General features: G+C 27.7%; 2 protein-coding genes across 2 annotated transcripts; both read right to left on the reverse strand.

The window, feature by feature from the left end:
• Positions 1–2,459: 2,459 nt before the first annotated feature.
• LOC114179282 (filament-like plant protein 7) lies at positions 2,460–7,377 on the reverse strand. The gene is made up of 5 exons (XM_028065552.2): positions 6,412–7,377; positions 6,061–6,208; positions 3,676–5,905; positions 3,499–3,559; positions 2,460–3,211 (listed from the first exon to the last, which is right to left on the reverse strand). The coding sequence occupies exons 1-5, from the start codon at positions 6,508–6,510 to the stop codon at positions 2,705–2,707; spliced, it is 3,045 nt and encodes a 1,014-aa protein (XP_027921353.1). The 5' UTR covers positions 6,511–7,377; the 3' UTR covers positions 2,460–2,704.
• A 10,389-nt stretch (positions 7,378–17,766) lies between these two features.
• LOC114176989 (uncharacterized) lies at positions 17,767–19,207 on the reverse strand. Its single transcript, XM_028062194.2, has 2 exons — positions 18,554–19,207; positions 17,767–18,428 (listed from the first exon to the last, which is right to left on the reverse strand). The coding sequence occupies exons 1-2, from the start codon at positions 18,940–18,942 to the stop codon at positions 18,416–18,418; spliced, it is 402 nt and encodes a 133-aa protein (XP_027917995.1). The 5' UTR covers positions 18,943–19,207; the 3' UTR covers positions 17,767–18,415.
• Positions 19,208–19,545: the final 338 nt, after the last annotated feature.

Raw genomic sequence — 19,545 nt, forward strand, 5'->3', positions numbered from 1 at the left:
TAATATTTTTTTCTTAATTTGAGTTTGTTTTTCTCGGATAATTTGATTATTAAATTATATATATGAAATTTATTCATTAAAAAGTATATATATATATATATATATATATGAATATTTTGATAAATATATGATAATATTTTAATATCAAAATTTGGATTCATTAATAAAATTATAAAAATACATTTCAAAAAAATGTTTGTCTTAAATAAAAAACAAAATTTTGAAAATAAAGAAAAAACATTAGAAAAAGTAATTAATATATAATTCGTAGTAGATAAAAGTAAAATGTGTATCTAAATACTACGATTCAAATAATAACACTAAGATTGATATTAATATAATAATAATAACACTAATATTATTTAAAAAAAATTCAAATAATAATAATAATTATTATTATTATATTAATATTAATACTAATACTACTTATTATTTTTCAAATTTAAATGATTATTTATAATAAAAAAACTACATTTTAGGTTTATTATTTTACTAATTTTAGTAACTACTTTTTTGGATTCAACTAATTATTGAGATGTAAAGTCAAACAAACAACAAAGCAAATAAAAATGCAAGTAATTAAAATATAATCTTGTAATATATAAAAGTAAAATGTGTATCTAAATACTACAATCCAAATAATAAAAATTTAAGTAATTAAAGTATAATCTTGTGTCAAAATTGAAATAATAGTAATAATACTAATATTATTTATGATAAGTACAGTACTAATAACCGTAAATAATAATAATAATAATAGTAATAATAATAATTTTATTAATAATAATATCATTAAAACTAATAATAATAATATTATTAGTAATAATAAATTTTTCTAGTTTTTTTTTTTCATAATATATAAAAAGATTAATATAATATATATTGATATTATAAGTAATACTATACTAATATTTTTACTACTACTAACATTATCAATAAATTTAATAATAACAACACTCATATATAATCATAATATTAATATATTATATGTTAATATTGTTAATAATACTAATAATAATAATAATAACAATAATAATAACAACAATAATTTTACTATTACTAATAATGTTAATAATTTTTATAATAACAAAATATAATAATAGTAATAATACTAATAATTTCACTACTGATTTAAGTATTAATTTTCGTATATTATAGTTAATATTTTTTTAATTACTTTTTTACTAATAATAATAATATATAATAATAATTTTAATAATACTAATAATAATATATAATATAACATATAATAATAATTATTATTATTATTATATTAATATTGGTTATAATTTTATTACTATCATTACAAATAATATTTATAATAATATTATTATTAATAATTACAAATAATAATAATACTTTTAAAAACATTACAAATAATAATATTGTTAATAATTACAAATAATAATACTTATAAAAATATTACAAATAATAAGATTACTTAAAATTAATATTATAGTTGAAATCATAAATAAATGAAAAAATAAAAACAAATTGGTTTTTGTAGGATTTGAACCCGGGTCCTTTTGTTACATAGTTTTAAAATGACGAAAAAACTATATTTTATGACACTTGTCAATAAAAGATAATGGATAATGTAGTAATTTTGGTGATATCTTATTTTCTTAATATGTAATAGATTATTTTAAAATTTTAAAATTTATAATTTTATAATATATGATTTTATAAAATTTATATTTTTTAATTTTTTAATTTTATAACTTTATAACTTTATAATTTATAATTGTATAACTATATAATTTTATTATTTTAATTCAAAATTATATAATTATAAAATTATGATTTTATTATTTGAATTAAAAATTAAAAATATATCATAATTTTATATTTTATTTTAAAAAATATAACACCATAACAACTCAATAAGAACTTATTAATATATTTGACAATGTGGAACAAATATGTAGTTAGAGTTACGTATGAATGTCATGCAAAACATTTGATAATGAGGCTCAGAGATTTGGAATCACAAAAATACCATCATTATTTTGTAATTACACAATTTTTAATTAAAATATTAAAATTATAAAAATATAAAATCATATAATTATAAATGTATAAGCTATATATTTATAAATTATAAAATTTAAAAACTATAAAATCATAAAATATAAATTTTAAAATAATAAAATAATAAAATCACATATAACATAACTTAGTAATGTAACCTGATAAAATAATAACCACCTCACTACTTGTTATAATTCAATTGAAAATTAAATTATTCTTGAGTATTAAGTGGATTATGAAACTTTCTTAGAAACTTATTAAACATTTCTAAATTTATTATAGACTTAAAACATAATTAAATCTAAATTTAAATTTTAAATCAATATTTCATCCACGACCATTTCATCCACGATCAGAAAAAACATAAATTTATAGCAATTATCTAAACAAAATTTCAGCGGTTTTTTTAAAAGAAAAACAATATCGTCTTTAAAAGGAAACAAAACATTCCAACATTAACCTCAAATACCAATGAATATTTACATCAGTTATATTTACAAAACCAAACTTTTGCGCTCACTGTTTGGGTCTCAACTCCCAACCTCAATCATCTCCAATCAAAGAAGCCCATTGCCAACCGATAAAACATGTTGCATTAGAATCTATCAACAGACAAAAACATATTACACCATAACCATGTCTTAATAAATATTCTATACAAGATCCTTCTCAGTCATGCTTTGGCTAATAACTTGGTTCCCTTAGTCCTCCCTTTCTTTCGTCTTGACAGCAACTTTCTCAGGAAACCAAAGCCTACTTGTTTTTTACCTGCCACAATTGCCATTGATCCTGTGCCTTTGTTTCTATCATTTTTCTCTGAAGTGGAACTTGTTTCTGGAGAATTAACTAAGTCATTAGGACTTTGCAGAGATTTTCCGGTTTCAGATTGAAGAAGGGGTGGCATGTGCACATCTTTTTCTCTGCTAGTTTCTTCAGTTTGGAAAGACTTATGGATAATTCCTTTAGCTTCATCCTCAGCTTGCATTTGATTGCGTAGAGAGGATCGTTTGATCAAGTTCTTCTTCTGGGTTGGATTGGCCACAGTACTAGTTGTAGAGACAACCTTGTCAAAAAGGGCTACTTCACTAGATGAAGCAAGTGCCTTGAGTTGTTTCCCGAGGTTCAAGATGGTTTCTTGACACTCTGCCAACTTTGATGAAGCTGTTGTGATCTCCCAGCCCTGAATTACATATTTATTTGAATGTTTAATTCAAAAGAAAATGCACGTAAAGTTGATAGCTTTGACTCTTCATAAATGAACATGAGTACAAGAATTGATCTCTGTTATTAATGAATGAATCATCAGTTGATTTTCCAACCCATTCATTATTTCTTACAAATATGCATGAGTTATTCATTTCTGATTCAAATTGATAAATGATAATGCAGAATCCACCAGAGCCAATGATAACAGTGTCATAGTCATTCATGATACATATAGAATTAGCTGAGCTTTGAACTACTTACAGTTTGGTATATCTTTTCTACATCGTATCTGCCATATGTCGGAGATTCCTTCTTTGCAATGCTGTAATGTTTTTTCATGTTCTCAAAGTCAGGTTCATTGTGCATGGCTAAAGAAAATTGTGGTAGGACTGGAAATTGTAAAACTTATATAAGAGAGGAAAAGAATAGAATCTTTACCTCTCCAATTGGAGTTGAAGTTCTAGACAAGTCGCTTCTAATTCCTCACAGGAGTTATTTTTATCCTCTAATTCAACTTCCAAGGACGAAAATTTTTGAAAAATGTCATTTAACTTAGCCTGAGCCATTGTAAGCTGTGTATCAAGATCTTCATTTATGATCTTTTGTTTCTCAATCTGATCTTTCAGTGTCTCTATTTCTGATTCTAAACCTTTGATGTTATTCTGTGCTCCTTGATATTGTTTTGTCAAGTTCTGACTCTCATCTGTTGCTGACATCAGCTTCTCTTCCAAGTCTTTCTTCGCAGATTTTGCATTCCTCAAATCATCTTTTAACTTCCTAATATCTTCAAGGAGATCACACTGACTATTCTTAGTGTTGAAGAGCTCACACTGATCTTCTTGATATGCATATGAGGCTGATTGAGAAGACTGTTTATCTTCATCATCTACTTTATTTTCATTTTGTGATAAATGATTGCTAAAATGCTTCTTGATCCTATCCCTTGCAATTGCAGCATTTGTGGAGGTGGCACAGTTATTAACACTCCAGTTCAAAGCAAATGCTACTTCCTCAATGAAACTTTCAAAATCACCTCTTCCTGATAACAAATCTTTGCAGGTATGAACAAGTTGGTGTAGGAGAGGATTTAAGTCTGTTACCTTCCATTGGAAAACATGAACAAAATAGTCTTTGGGTGTTGGTGACTGGGATATGTCTGAATGCTTATTCTCCCCCAAGCAATCTAAACAATTGTTGCACATAAATGGCTTTGGAGCAATACCTTCAATGAGGTTGATAATCCTGTGGATTGACTTTCTCAAATTAGAACTTAAGTGTTGCTTGCTTTCTGCTTCTGTATCAGGTTTACAAGTAGTTGGGTGATTCATACAATCCAAAGCAATTTTTATGTCATCAAACAGTTCATGAAGACCTCGTTTTGATAAGTTTTTCTCCTCTAAGATTGCATTCAAAACAATCTGAAGCCAGTCAAATGATTTTTCAGTTGTATGTTTGAATTGTATCTCCTTTTTCCTCTCACTGAAGCCAAGAAGATCTTGTTCAACTGGCACTAGCTCCCTACCACTTGTATCAGAGAAGCACCCTCCTTTAGGTGTATCAATAGAAACTATAGCTCGTTTTTCCATCTCAACAAAATCATCCATGAAACTCATGTCTGAAACTTCAGTGGCTTTAGTGCTCTTACGAACTTTAGCCTCTGAAGTTCTTAAATGTTCAAGTTCTGAAATAAGAGCATTCGCCCAGGATCCAGAAGAGGTAGCCTCATCATCACTATAAATGTCACAATTCGACATCAAAGGAAGTTCATTTGATGTGGGATAACACCTAGCTAGCTCCATACACTTCTGATTTTCAGAAACCTTTCTAAGTAGAATCTCAGCCTGTGATAATCTGGAAGCTGTTTCAGCATACATAAGCCTAGAAGATTCCAGTTCAGAGTTTTTCTTGGTTAAAATTCTTTTGAGAGCCTTGTTCTCCTCATCCAGATCTTGCAAGCGTCTGATCATTAAGGCCAAACTTTTCTCAGATACATCAGTAGAGTTTCCAACATCATTGTTTTTGTAGATCAATTCCCTGTTGGAATTTGACTTTTTTCTTCTCACCATTCCAACTTCATTCTTCATATTCACCATACCAGCAGAACCAGGTGGTCTTTTTTGTAGCATAAGACGGAGTTTTTGACACTCGGCTTCTAACTTTGACACTTTCTGAGAACACTCAAGGTACTGTTTATGAGAGGCATCTGCATACTGACGGCTATAGTCAGTCTCCTCTTTCCGGATCTCAAGCTCCTTCTCCAGCACGTGAAACTCATATCTTAGAAAAGAATTTTCCTTTTCTGTGGTGTCTAATCTTGTCATCAATGTACTAAATTCAGCATCTGCTTCTTGCTTACATTTTACTAGGTCCCCAATTGATTTTTCCTTGGTTAGCAAGGCATTAGCAAGATGAGTATTCTCGGAAGTTAGGTCATCTATCATTTTACTTGTTTTCCTCAACTTCTCTTCCAATTCTTTCTGAAGCTTCTCATCCTCTATTGCTATCTTTGGAATGGCACCACTCAACTTTTTCTCTTCTTCTTCTTCAACACAGCTTGGTGGCTGCAAAGGTTCCTTGAATGTTGCATCCGCAGGAGAAACAGTCACAGAAGACGCTTTTTCATCTAAGTGTTCAGCAGATTTTACTTTCTGTTTTGTCTTGTCCTTGCCTATTTTTTTTTTTTTTTTATCAAAAGATTTGAAAGATCAGAATCAAAAATCGTATGCCCAAAAATAGGAAGATGAGATCATAAGCAGAAAACACTCAAAAAAAAATCACTAAAGAAGCACCATAATGGTGGAGGAAAATGTGACAATAAGATACCTCTAATTTCCTGCTGAGACTTTTGGTCATGTTTTGCTAAAGGGTCATCTCCAGAATGAGAATCAAGAAGGACTGTTGCCAACTTCTCATTTAGACTTATTGATGATCTTTCGGATCCAGATTCTTTAGTTATTGGAAGTTTGTGTACCTGAAAAAATATATTACTGTCTGTGAGATGAAGCATTTTTTTGTATGAACTCAGATCCAGTATCAACACTTCGGCAAGACTATGCAGGTAGAAATATAACTGGTTTCTGATGATTTGCAGAAAAGTGGAAAACAAGAAAATAGATAGATAATCGAACGGGGAAAACAAACAGCAACATACAAAAGTGAGTAAACTTTGAGTACCTCTTCTTCAATGGGTCTAGAAGGACTGACATCTTTGTCCCCTGTAAAGATTGTTTTCTCCATAGATTTTTTCCTCCAAAGCCATGGCTTGTGGTTCATGATTTCAGGTACTATTCACGAACCAAGAGAGATTTTTCATGCCATTGAATGGTAACAATCAATAAAAGTAATTTCTTTTCCTACACCAGTTTCTCTATCTGTTCCTAAAGGTTTCAATACAACAGAAATAAAAAGAGGACTAAACCAAAGAAATATGGGTTCAGGTTACATATTCACAAAGTTCAAGATTCATTCCACCCATTAAAATAACTTGAAGTAAGCGAGAAAAACTCCACTGTTGATGAACAGTTTTACTGACATCTTATCAATAATTTGAAGCATTGTGAAAGCTCATCCTTTATGGCTAACCTTTTGACCGGAAGAAGCGGAAATTAGCTTTGAATTGCCAAAAAGTAAAAACTCACTCAACATACCTAAATCTATTGGAAGTACTTTATCAACTAACATACTTCATTGATCTTCGTTCTGTAGATATTCAGGAAGTTAGAAGACCCACCAATGAAATCTGGTACTCAATACCCATTCATTTTTTTTTTCTTGGTTAAATTCAAAACTCGGTTGATAATGCTGAACTATCTAACATGAACTAAGAATCGAGAAAATAAACAAACACGGAAACCGAAAAATCTGAAATAAAATCTGCGTAAGAGGGAGCATGAATACTTGAACTAACACATTTTCACACATCCATGCTTCTGCATTAACATGGCAACATTAGTTAGTGTGTCCTAAGAATGCTCTTAAAAAGGTAATCATACCCAGTGTTCATGGCAGATGCAAACAGTGTATAACTCTAAAAAGCACCAGACAACATATTAAGACAATGACAACAATTGAAATGGAAGAAAAAAAAGGTTGAAAGACAAGTACACTAGTTGCAAACTGCTAAACTTAGCACCAACAAGACTTTAATTAAACTCAATCAAACACCACACACACACACACACCAATATCTTATAATAGTAGTAAGTGGTTTTTGTTTGGTAGACATCTCTTCCCGACAACATATCCTATGGCCTAAAAGTTGGTTGAGTGACTATACAAGGAAAAGTTGTCAAACAGTTCTATTTAGATTGAACAAAGGGACCAAACAGACAGACTGATTTGAATTTCTCATGAATCATGTTTTTTTCTTTCCAACTTGACTCATTGGTCCACCGGATCAAATGGGTGTACTTGTTTTTCTTTATTTATTTTTTTTCTGAAATTTATGTTAATTCGAACTATGAATTTATCAATTTGGTTTGGTTTGTTTGTCCTAGGTTAAACTGAACCGGTCATTTTTAAGCCACCATTTTAATGGTTTGGTGTGATTTAAATGACCGTTGTGTGAAGTTGTTAAAAACGGGACAAAACCACTCGTTCTGTGAGCTTATTTGATAATGTTGTAGGAGGACATCCACTAATAGCCCGTCATTAGAATTTGGAAATAGTTCTAGATTATCATCATCTTATCATTCAGAAACATATTAACCCCTTTTTAGGAGCATAATTTGAAGTTGCATGAAGAGTTGACGTTAAGTATCTTGTATGATGTTTGCATGTTCTTCAAATGATTTGTTTATCACAATAAGATAAAACTAATTTACCAAAACTTATTATTATTATTATTTGTTATGATAAATATGATATGATCATTTTTTCAAGATTGTGTTAGTCGACAAAGACTAAAATATTGAGATTAGACAGTGTTGGTCAAATTCTCTTAAAATGATTAGAGCTTCCAGGTCTAACACTCGAGTTTATGGTAACTTACCACAACACTAATTATATTTCATTTTTTTTTATCAGCACTAATTATATTTCATGATGTTGAAGTGTTTGAAAACGAAGTTTTTTGTTAGACTTAATATAGTGATCTCTTAATATGTTATCATTTACTAGTAATTGTTTGTAATTGAATGCTCTCAATGACGAATTTTCATGGATATCTCAAAAATTACAAAACAGTAAGCTGTAAATATTTTTGTCTGATGTGGGTCGTCTAAAAACGTCATGTACTTTTTAGGAGTTTATGAAAAGATAAGATATTTGGAGGTTTTAGAATAAAGGCTTAATTACTTCATTTCATTAGTTATTGTTTTTGGTAAAAAGTGTCAAGTTAATTTTTCAATTTTTTTTTCTTAATTTGGTCCTAATTTTTTTAATAGTAATTCAATTTGGTATTTGTTGTTAGTTTTCCAAAAACAGTATTAAAGTCAATGTAACATGTCAATTTATGATTTTTTAAAAAATTTTATTATATTTTTTTAATTTTTTATTTTTTTTACACGTGTTACTTCATAGTTATGCCACGTGGCAAATTAGTATGACTTGGCGGTAGCAGTGTGATGTGACAGTATCATGTGGTTGTAGGTAGAGTCTCAATTTTGTCTCTACATTTGTTTTTCAGATTCAATTTAGTTTCAATTTTTGTAAAAATTGAGCAATAATTGAGCAACAGTGTCCCTCTTTGAGTTGAGACAAAATTTATTTTTTGTATAAATCTTATGCTAATATTTTTATCAAATATTTTTGGAAATATTTTTAAATTAACTTTAAAATCTATATTAAATATTATGGAGTTAATATTTGAATTTTAAGAAATTCTACTATTCAACTTATTAATTTTAGTTTGTTTATGTATTTTTTTGTTGCATGATTTGTGTTCCACATTAGATTTAATAATCATGTTCAAACACTAACTAACATGATTTTAAATAAATTTTTATATATTTTAAAGTTAGTTTAAAAATATTTCTAGAAATATTTAATAAAAATGTCAATTTTAAGAAGATTAACATAAAATTTATAAAAAAAGTAAATTGATTCTCAACTTAAAAAGGACAATATTACTCTATTTTTACAAAAATTGAGATTAAATTAAATTTAGAAAACAAATGTAGGACCAAATTGAGATTCTACCTACGTAGCACTGTCAAATCACACCGCTACTGCCACGTCACACTAACTGTTACATAGCACAACTGTGAAGTGACACATGTAAAAAAACATTCAAAACAATCACAAATTAACACGTGACATTAAATTTATTACTGTTTGTGAAAAACTACTGGCAAAGACCAAATTGAATTACTTTTAAAAAAATTAGAACTAAATTGAATCAAATTGAAAAAAGAATCAAATCAAATTGAGACAAAAAAAACTAAAAAACAAACTTAACACTTCATGACAAAGAAACAAACAATGGAATAATTAAGCCTAAAATAAAATAAAATAAAAACTTTGAAATAGAACTTAAAAACACTTGGAAACATTTTTCACATAACAACCTATCAAGCATTGGAACGAAGCTAAGAGACACATTCACAATATTATAGTAAAGCATTAAAGAGACAACCAAGACATAATACAACACTTAATATATAATAACAATTATTACTCAATTTTATCCGGTTTACCCTAAAATTAGGTTGTGTCCAGTTGTCTATTACAAATTGCAAGAGTTCCAATAATACATAAAGATTAAGTATCAAATATACAATGTCTCTCCAAGCTTTATAAAAGATCTTGTTTAGATCACAAAGTTCACTCTCAACATAAAGGGCTTGCAATGCATGCTCCTTAGCTTAACAACAAAGAAGGATCTACAAATATGAACTAAATTCTAAGAAATTTAAGTTTTTCTAACTTTCTTTACATACATGTATAATCTTTTATAAGACTTTGATCCTTATCCTTTTTTTTATGTGGGAAAACTTCCTTTCATAGATGTTTTATACAATAACTGTTGTAGCTTACATATCCGAAAATCTTGTATCAGAGCTTTATGATAAGATTATAACTTTCTATTGACATAATTTATTATACATCAAAGAGGTTTGTGAAACATATTTTTATCTTCGTTAAGTAATTGTTTCTACTAATAATTTTATCGATGATTAATACCTTTCACAAATATTAAAATAACATTTCAAAATTTGTTTTAGAATTACTGCACAATTTCCTTAAATAGTCTAATCATAATATTATAAGAAAATTTTAAAATAATAATTAATTTTAGAAATAAGAAATAATTGATTACTATGATAAATCATTTAAATATTAATCTATAAAATAAAAATTATTGATTTATAAAATAATCATTATTATAAATAAAAAATTATAATCAATTATTATTTTTTAGTTTATAAATTTTTAAAAATTAATAATTTTTAGTTTATAAATCAGTATTTAAATGAGTTATTATAATAACTAATTATTTTTTGTGTTTAAGATAGGTTATTATTTAAAGATTTTATTGTAGTGTAATTTTTTTAAAACAAATCTAAAATGTTTTAAAGCTTTATTTAATATAATTCCAAAACTTACTTCTTCTTCTTTTTTTCTCACCACCTACCATATATTTAAAATAAAAATTAAATATTAGAATATGATATATCTTTTTATATTAACAATTATATATATATATATATATATATATATATATATATATATATATACCACAATATAAATGATAATGTATCCAATAATTGTTTATTTTTTGTTAAATAAAATTTATAACACAAAACTAATATTAAGCGCCAAACTTAAGCTTCTACATTCCATACAATATGTCTATAAATTTAAATTTATTATGCAAGATAACTTGTAATTAAATGATAATGTTAATTTTTAAAATAGTAATGAATATATTCTTTTTTTTTAAAATACTGAGAAACACCATCCACTATTACTTACATTATTTATTGTTGATTGAAATTTATTAGAAACTGTAATTGTTTTTCTTTTGTTCTGGTTTAACAAATTTTAATCTTATAATCACTAATAAATGTTAACTAATTATAAGCAGGGTTAATAAAAGTTGAACCAATCCAATTTAGAAATTGAAAAGCCATAAACCATGAAATATTAAGTTAATGAAACTTTATTGTTTTTTATTCCATTAATCGTGTCATTTGATATAGTTTGGAGTTGAAGATTAACCCAATTAAAACTAAACTTCAGGAGCAATATGTACTTATTAATTTATGGATGGCTCGGTCGAATAATGGATAATATGAGATGTTTTCTGAATGTTTTTGATATCCTCAAATATTATTAGATTTTAAACCTAATTTAATCTTAGAGATCATTTTAATATACTATAAAATAACCATTTTAATATATAAAAATATATAAAAAAATTCCTCTATTTATGTTTATTTTTTATTTTTCAATTTTATCCTTAATTATTATTTTAAAAATTAATTATTTTATAATTAGTTTATTTTTAAATTTTTTTTTTAAATTTTTATTTTGACCGTTATTCTAAAAAAGAATTTTAACGGTTATTTTATTTAACAAATATTTTAAAATTTATTATATATATTTTAAAAATAAATATCATTGATCTTATAAATATTAAAAAATTAAATACAAATATACGACGCTAATATGCTATAAATTGTATTATATATATATATATATATATATATATATATATATATATATATATATATATATATATATATATATATATATATATATTGATGTCTGATCCTACCATCTTCAAAATAAAACAAGTAAAAATACGCACACTTGACATGCTTCAGAATACCATGCCTTCTAGGACTTCTATGAGAAGATTTGGGAACACTGTCATGAAAACAACCTTTAATCATGAAAGATCTACGAGAATATTGATGATTTTTATGTAAGCTTTTTCTTTTCCTTTTTCTTATGAATGTGGCCCATGTCCAACTGTGGCTTCAACAACAGTAAGAAAAAGAGGAGGAACAACCGACCATTGTCTCCAAATGACGTTATTTTTGAGTTGACAATGGAACCAACCATTTCTTGTTTCTTAGTTGTTAGTCCTTAAACTTATGGTACAAATGTTAACTACTTTTAATTATTGTTTCATTGGTCATTATGTTACACTTACATGTTTTTTTTACGGTTGATTTTGCCCTCAACGGTAAGCTACACTCTGGCAGATTGCCCCACATAACCTACCAACAAATTAGCTTTAAGAAAAGTGAAGACCATAAACAATCATACTTTTGACTTTGAAAATCATGAAATGCATACTTTATCACAAAGGGTTTTTGTTTATCATTTTCTTTTTGGAAAAGGAAAATTAGAAGAAGAACACTGATAAATTTAGCTGAGAATGAGATTAAAAGGTAGTTCGCCAACGTACCTAGTCTGTGCATTAGACTGTTAGGTATAAACTCGGCTAACATGATACCACTCCAATAAAATTAATGTTTAAATTATTCTTTGAGTTTCTGAATTATTTCAGAATTTTTAATTAGATTTAAATAATTTGGTATTTTATTTGTTGCGGAATAACTCAAAACAAATTCACTAATATGAAGTGTCTATCACAAGCAAAAAAAAAACAATGATATAAAATTCTAAAAAAACAAGTAGAAGAGGTAAATAAATGAAGAAGAAAAAGAATCACATACAAAAATGACGTAGCTCAATTGAAGTATTAATGAATTCAATGTATGTTTATGGTAAAGTTCATTATCAAACAAATATTACAATTGAAAGTTGTTAATAAAATAACAAACGATAAATAATATCAGATCAAATTGTAAACGAAGAGAGATTAAGAAAAATTTAGGTTAAAACATGCATAGTGTTGTCTTATAAAGAAAACGCCCCTCTACATAGAGCAAATAGTATATAATGTGCTCGTCTTCCAAATTGCAATAAATAGATGGAGTGCAACGAAATATTTCTGAACTTTACGAACACAATTGTTTTAAAATATAGTATAGAGAAGAAGACAAAATACACACTTTTGTATGAGGTACAGTATTGGTTATGTGTTTTTCCCAAACAAATAAATGATATTTATAGGTAGAAGAAAGAGACATAGAAGTCAATTGTCTCAATCTGATTTAAAAAAATATAATAATTTGTAATAAATGGAATAAATATAAAAAATCGATTATGTGCAAATAGTATTTACCTCTAAGATTAATATTGCATTAAAACATTAGAAACTGAAGGATTGTATTTTAATTAAATTTTTTAAATTATACTAATATTTCTATCAATCCACATATATATATATATATATATATATAATATTATTTTTGAATAAAAGATATTATGTTTTTATATATAGTTTTCAAAGAAAAATATTATGATCTTATTTTTAATATATGACACAACGAAATATAGCACTGGTTTATATAAGAAAAAAAATTGTAATAAAAAATAAAATTATTATGACCTTTATTAATATTTATAAAAGAAAGAATAAATTTGTAATTTTAGTGGAGTTGACAAAGTTTCAACTTAGATAGAGTTAACAAAGTATTGATTTTAATCCCCGGTCGTATTAAGATATTTCAATTGAAATTCAATTCATAAATTATAAAAGACTTCAATTTTAGAAAAAGAAGTGAAAAATATAAATGAAATACATAAATTTAGAAAAGGAAAAAATTGAAAAATATATTTAAAGTTTTTTTATGAAATGTAGTACGTAAAAAGTTGTTTCAATTTTGTTTATAACAACTAATATGGATAAGATCAAAAGTAAACATTTCATTATCTATTGACATATATATGAACAAAATTCAAGGGTTATTGTGTGAAGTAAAGAATATAATAAACTCTGGAAAGTGATTGAGAAGAACATAAATAAATATCATGATAAGAGAATAATTTTATTTCATTTGAATTAGAGTTTAAAGGTACAATTAATGACTCAATTCCCCAAACAATCAGAGAGAAGGTCATAAAAGAAGGTGACAAGCACCTTAGCATGGATAATCGCATAAGCACTCCCCAGTGAGGCTACAATGAGCACTTGCTCCTGCTCCATATTTCTTTGGGCAATCAACCAAGCAATTATCGCTTTCGCAATAGTCATATAGTTTCACTTCACATACTTTTCCCTGTATCATTTTCAATGGTCCATCGCTTTCTGTTTCACAAAAGATACATAATATATTCAATGTTAAGCCATTAGTCTCAATGTTACAAACTTATATAAAACCAAAAATCAACTTAAAAACCTTATATCACATACCAATCTCAATAGAAACAACGATTAGAAGGAGCAAAACCAAAGACACCTTCATCTTCTTTCTCTTGATTTTAATTTCATTATTCTACTCCTTGCCTCATATATAGATGTGTGTGTATGTATGCTTTTATGGAATTAATAGTCATATAATTTTTTTATACAATTTTTTAATTTTATCATTAATGTATGTCTGTATATATATATATATTATATTGATCGATATTTCCTATTTAAGTCTTTCAAAAATTATGTATTAGTCAGAGTAAAATTAATGTATGTATATCTTTTTTAATTATAATTATATTAATGTATCTATTTTCAATTTGTATTCTTAATCCAATGACTAAATATGGTATTAAATAAATATAATTTTAAAAATAGTTGAATATATAAATAAATAAATATATATATATATAGATTTTTTGTTGAAAATAATAAAATATAATAATTAATATTTATTTATAAGTAAAATTGATAGATTTCTCATAATTAATTTACTATTGTTTATCACATCAAATATTCATAAAAAATAAAAACGAAAGTCCAATTTAAGTTGTAAAGCATTTTGATGATATGTTAATTTATATCGAAAAAAAAAACTATAAATAAGAAATTTAGGAAATAAATTATTAATGAAATTTTAATTGTGGGTAAGTATAATTACGTAATAGAATGTTCTATTTCCTTTTATAATGTATGATTTGGTTGAATGGTAAATGAAGCATTATATTATCCACACTTAGAGATGGCAAATAAACCTGTCCCCGTAGGTATTGTCCAAATCCGTCCCCGTTTTGACGGGGAATCCCCGCATTGACTGGATATGGGTATGGGGAATCCCCGACTTTTTCAGTTGGGTATGGGGATGTACATATCCCCGCCATATCTCCATTCTCATTTAAATTATTAAAATATTCACAATTAATTAAGTAACCCTATATATATATATATATATATATATATATATATATATATTCATTCTATTTTTTCTTTCTTTCAATTATTTGGTTTGTCATGAAACTCATTCGCATCTCCAATATATTTTTTATCTTAACATAACCTTTATGTAATTATATTAAAATGATGTATGTTAATTAAATTTTTTTATGCCTCATATTTGAATATTCCTCTTATTTTTTAATATTTTTATTTATTATATATTTTCCTTTCACATGAGAATGTTTATACTCTCAATTTAAGGTAATATAAAAAAATCTTTACTTATTATTATTATTATTATTATTATTATTATTAATTTTTGTTTAATTTGAAGAACTTTTTTGTTTCATTAAAATAATTTTCGTTATTAACCATTGAGTATATATGTTGATATTTGAAAAGTTTTCTTAGTTCTCTAAGGTATTTTTCTCTAAGGTATTTTTCATCTTATCATACATTTCCTTTGTGCGATTTCTTTCGATAGTCTCTTAAATTATTTCTAAAACACACATTTGTTAGTTTTTTAATATTTTTATTTATTGTTTATTTTCATCATGTAGAATAATATTTCGATATATTCTATCTAATTTCTTTTTTATTTTATAACTCATTATTAATCATATTGTAATTTTTTCACTTTAAATTATGTTTGAAGTGGTTAAAATTATATATATATATATATATATATATATATATATATATATATATATATATATATATATATATATATAATGATATTTAGGAATAGTAGATGATAATTCACTACAAGAAAAACATGAAATAATGACTGATTTAGTCATTAACCCATATCAGTCACTATTTTTCGTCATTGGTGGTAGTAGTTGATTTATTGTCTAAATCAATGATTAAATTAGTGACCTATTCAATGATCGAATCAGTACTTGATTTGGTGACCAATTTAATTACTAATTTATTTGTAATTTAATGACAAATTTTTTGGTCACTAATGATATTTCTATTTAATTTTAACCACTTCAAACATAATTTAATAATTAGTTCTTTAAGGTATTTTTCATCTTATCATACCTTAATTATACATTTGATTTCCTTTGTGCGATTTCTTTCAATAGTCTCTCAAATTATTTCTAAAACACACATTTGTTAGTTTTTTAATATTTTTATTTATTGTTTATTTTCATCATGTAGAATAATATTTCGATATATTCTATCTAATTATTTTTTATTTTATAACTCATTATTAATCATACTGTAATTTTTTCACTTTAATTGTATAAATAACTTTTATTTACTACAATATAAAAATTTAATGTAATTGCTATGAATATTTTTTTTTCACTATCCAACATATATTGAAGTTCAAAAGATACAAAATCTATGTCAAAATTTTATTATTATGTTTATTATTTGTTCTTTGTGTCATTTTGATCAAGTGATGTATTATAACTTTTATTAGTGTATAAAAAAGAGATTCATTAGAATTTAAAAAATTGAAGTAAACAAACATTTAAAATATATTTTAATTTGAATATTTGTTTTCCTTTTATATTTTTTTTGAAATAATTTTTAATTTTATCAACTAAGTTTCATCAATGTTGTAGTTTGCAAATTTAATAAATGTTTTGGTTCTCATGAAATTTTATTTGGTATTCTAATCTAAAATGTAGACAATTATAATTTATTTCAAAGTATTTGATATGAAAGAAACAATCATCCTCCTAATATTGAATATTTGATAATATTATGTTTTCTTTGCCGTAATTTTTTTCTTTTATAAAAATTAATATTGAAGTAGTTAGAACACGGGTACGGGTATGGGTACGAGATTATACCTGTTACCCGGTGGAGATGGGGATGGGACAAAAGTTTGATACCCGTTGGGTTTGGGTATGGGGATGAGGATGAATTTTTTCTGCGGGGATAGGTATGGGATAGCGAAACTCGTCCCCGCCCCGTTGCCATCCCTATCCACACTATTACATGAAATGAAAAATAATAATGTTATCTATTGAAACTAATGATGTCCCAAAAATGAAATGGGAAAAAAATTGAAAAGGAGATACATAAATATATAAAGAAAAAGAAATATGAAAAGTCATAATTTTTTTTTCTTTTTATGTAAAATTTAATAGCAGATTATAACTATCTTAAAATTTGGCATAAGTCCTTGTGGAATTGACACTGGTTGAGTTTATTACATAAACTAAATACACTTTCTAAAGGAAAATAATCACCTAACACTATAAAACATTTTGCTTCTTATTTTATTTTTATTTTATTTTTTAATTTTTTTTAATTTTGATTTTAATCATATTTTGTTTACTTTTTATTTTTTTTATTTTGTTTTATGCCTTTTTCAAAAAATATGTATATAAAAAATGTAAAAAAAAATGAAACAAAAAAACAACAAAAAGAAAAATATGTATATAAAAAATGTAACATGGTCATGATGGCTGAAGGAGCAGAAAGCAACATCTGCTCTCAACCTTATCCCAAATTTCGAGATTGGAAGATGCAGAGAAAAGTGAACAGAACAAAGGAGATAGTTACATAATAAAAAGGGGAGATTCATGTCCTGATGGGGTGGAATAGATGGCATTTCAGAGCGTAAAAACAACATAAGAGAGCCATTTGATCAGGGAACTTTTGTTTGACAATAGGGACTGCAAGAGGTAAGTTTTCCATCTGAATACTTGAACGTTTGAGATGAAACTGATGCTCCTGTTGTGATTGAGAATGAATAAAATGTAGTCATGTATATTGAATTTTGCGTGTGTCATTTATTCGGCTCATTGAATCTATATGCATTAATACATTATCATTCTTTGAATCCTCCATTATCACCCTCGCCTAAACCCTACCCTTCACCACCATTCATCACCACATAGCCACCCATAATCAACCACCAATCCTCACCCTTCTTTGCTCGTTCATTCTAACGCGATTGGCATCTTCAACACACCGAAAAACCCGTTCTCCATCCCAATCCCGCGGCTTCCCAATCCAACCCCGCAACATACCCATTCGTAGAGCCACCGTCTCAACATCACATCACCATTTCGACCTGCAAACAAAACACATAAGCAATAAACCAGAATCACATTCATTCATCATCATCACTGTCACACACTCGAAATCACCATAGCAACCCAATACAAATCAGAAGCAGAAAACCAAGAGGAGAGAAACCTCGCCGCCGGCGAGGCCGCCGGCGATTTGAAGCTCTGAATGGGAGTGTGGTCGCGTGTGGTCACGTGAACGGAGGAGTGATGGTCGCGTGATGACGAACCGCGGAGTCCTCGCGCACCAGCAGCGTCGACGTTTCCCTCGACGGTGACGGCAGGACCGACAACGACCTTGAGGCGGCTAAAACCGCTAACGACGGTATCCGGCGAGCGAGACCTCACGGTCGCGAAGTGGATCGGTGCAGCCCCTATCTTGAACGCGCTGGAGAAGCGAAGGAGGAGACGCATGTGCAGCAGCGTTTTGCGCGGAGTGAAGCGAAGGGTGATGGCGTCGCCGGTAAGAGCAAGCGGTGACGGTAGTGCGGCTGCCGTGTCTCGATCCAGGTTTTGCATGAAGAGAAGACGTTGTGAACGTTGGTGCAGGGATGACTCACGCGAGGTGAATGGAACGACAATGTCCTAGCCAGCGGGCCTTGTGACGGTGGTCGGCGTCGTCACCAGTGATTCAGGTTGAGCAAACTCGCGTCGCTGCCACTGGTGTCGTGATGGCTTGCGTCAACGAAGAAGATAAGGCTGAATAAACTTTAGTTAATTAGGGTTTTCAAAAATAAAGAAAAGAGCTTCAGGCCTTCAACCCTCCATTACCACATGCACCCCTATTTTTACCTCATCCACCTCCATATGGGTTTTCTTCTTTCTTTTCTTCGTGCACCCCCTCTCTTAATCCCATACCCCTGCTTGGTATTTCAGTTGGGCATGTTTCACTCTTCTTCATACACTCCCCATTTTACTAACCTTGCACCCCTGCCACACTTGTTTCATACTTTACTCTGCGCACCCCCTCTCTTAATCCCATACCCCTGCTTGGTATTTCAGTTGGGTCTGTTTCACTCTTCTTCATACACTCCCCATTTTACTAACCTCGCACCTCTGCCACCCTTGTTTCATGTTTTACTTCGTGCACCACCATAATTGATAACCTTGCACCCCTGTTCA

The sequence above is a fragment of the Vigna unguiculata genome, chromosome 3 (assembly GCF_037176805.1).
Source record: "Vigna unguiculata cultivar grain cowpea cultivar isolate G323 ecotype 2 chromosome 3, ASM3717680v1, whole genome shotgun sequence".
NCBI classification, from domain to species: domain Eukaryota; kingdom Viridiplantae; phylum Streptophyta; class Magnoliopsida; order Fabales; family Fabaceae; genus Vigna; species Vigna unguiculata.

What these genes read in the sequence shown, in the direction of transcription:
- LOC114179282 (XM_028065552.2), bottom strand. Translation starts at nt 6,510, where the DNA reads ATGAACCACAAGCCATGGCTTTGGAGGAAAAAATCTATGGAGAAAACA. An exon ending in CTAGACCCATTGAAGAAGAG is followed by an intron (nt 6,209 to 6,411) that starts GTACTCAAAGTT and finishes ATATTTTTTCAG; the next exon opens with GTACACAAACTTCCAATAAC. An exon ending in TAGAAAAGATATACCAAACT is followed by an intron (nt 3,212 to 3,498) that starts GTAAGTAGTTCA and finishes TATGTAATTCAG; the next exon opens with GGCTGGGAGATCACAACAGC.
- LOC114176989 (XM_028062194.2), bottom strand. Translation starts at nt 18,942, where the DNA reads ATGCAAAACCTGGATCGAGACACGGCAGCCGCACTACCGTCACCGCTT.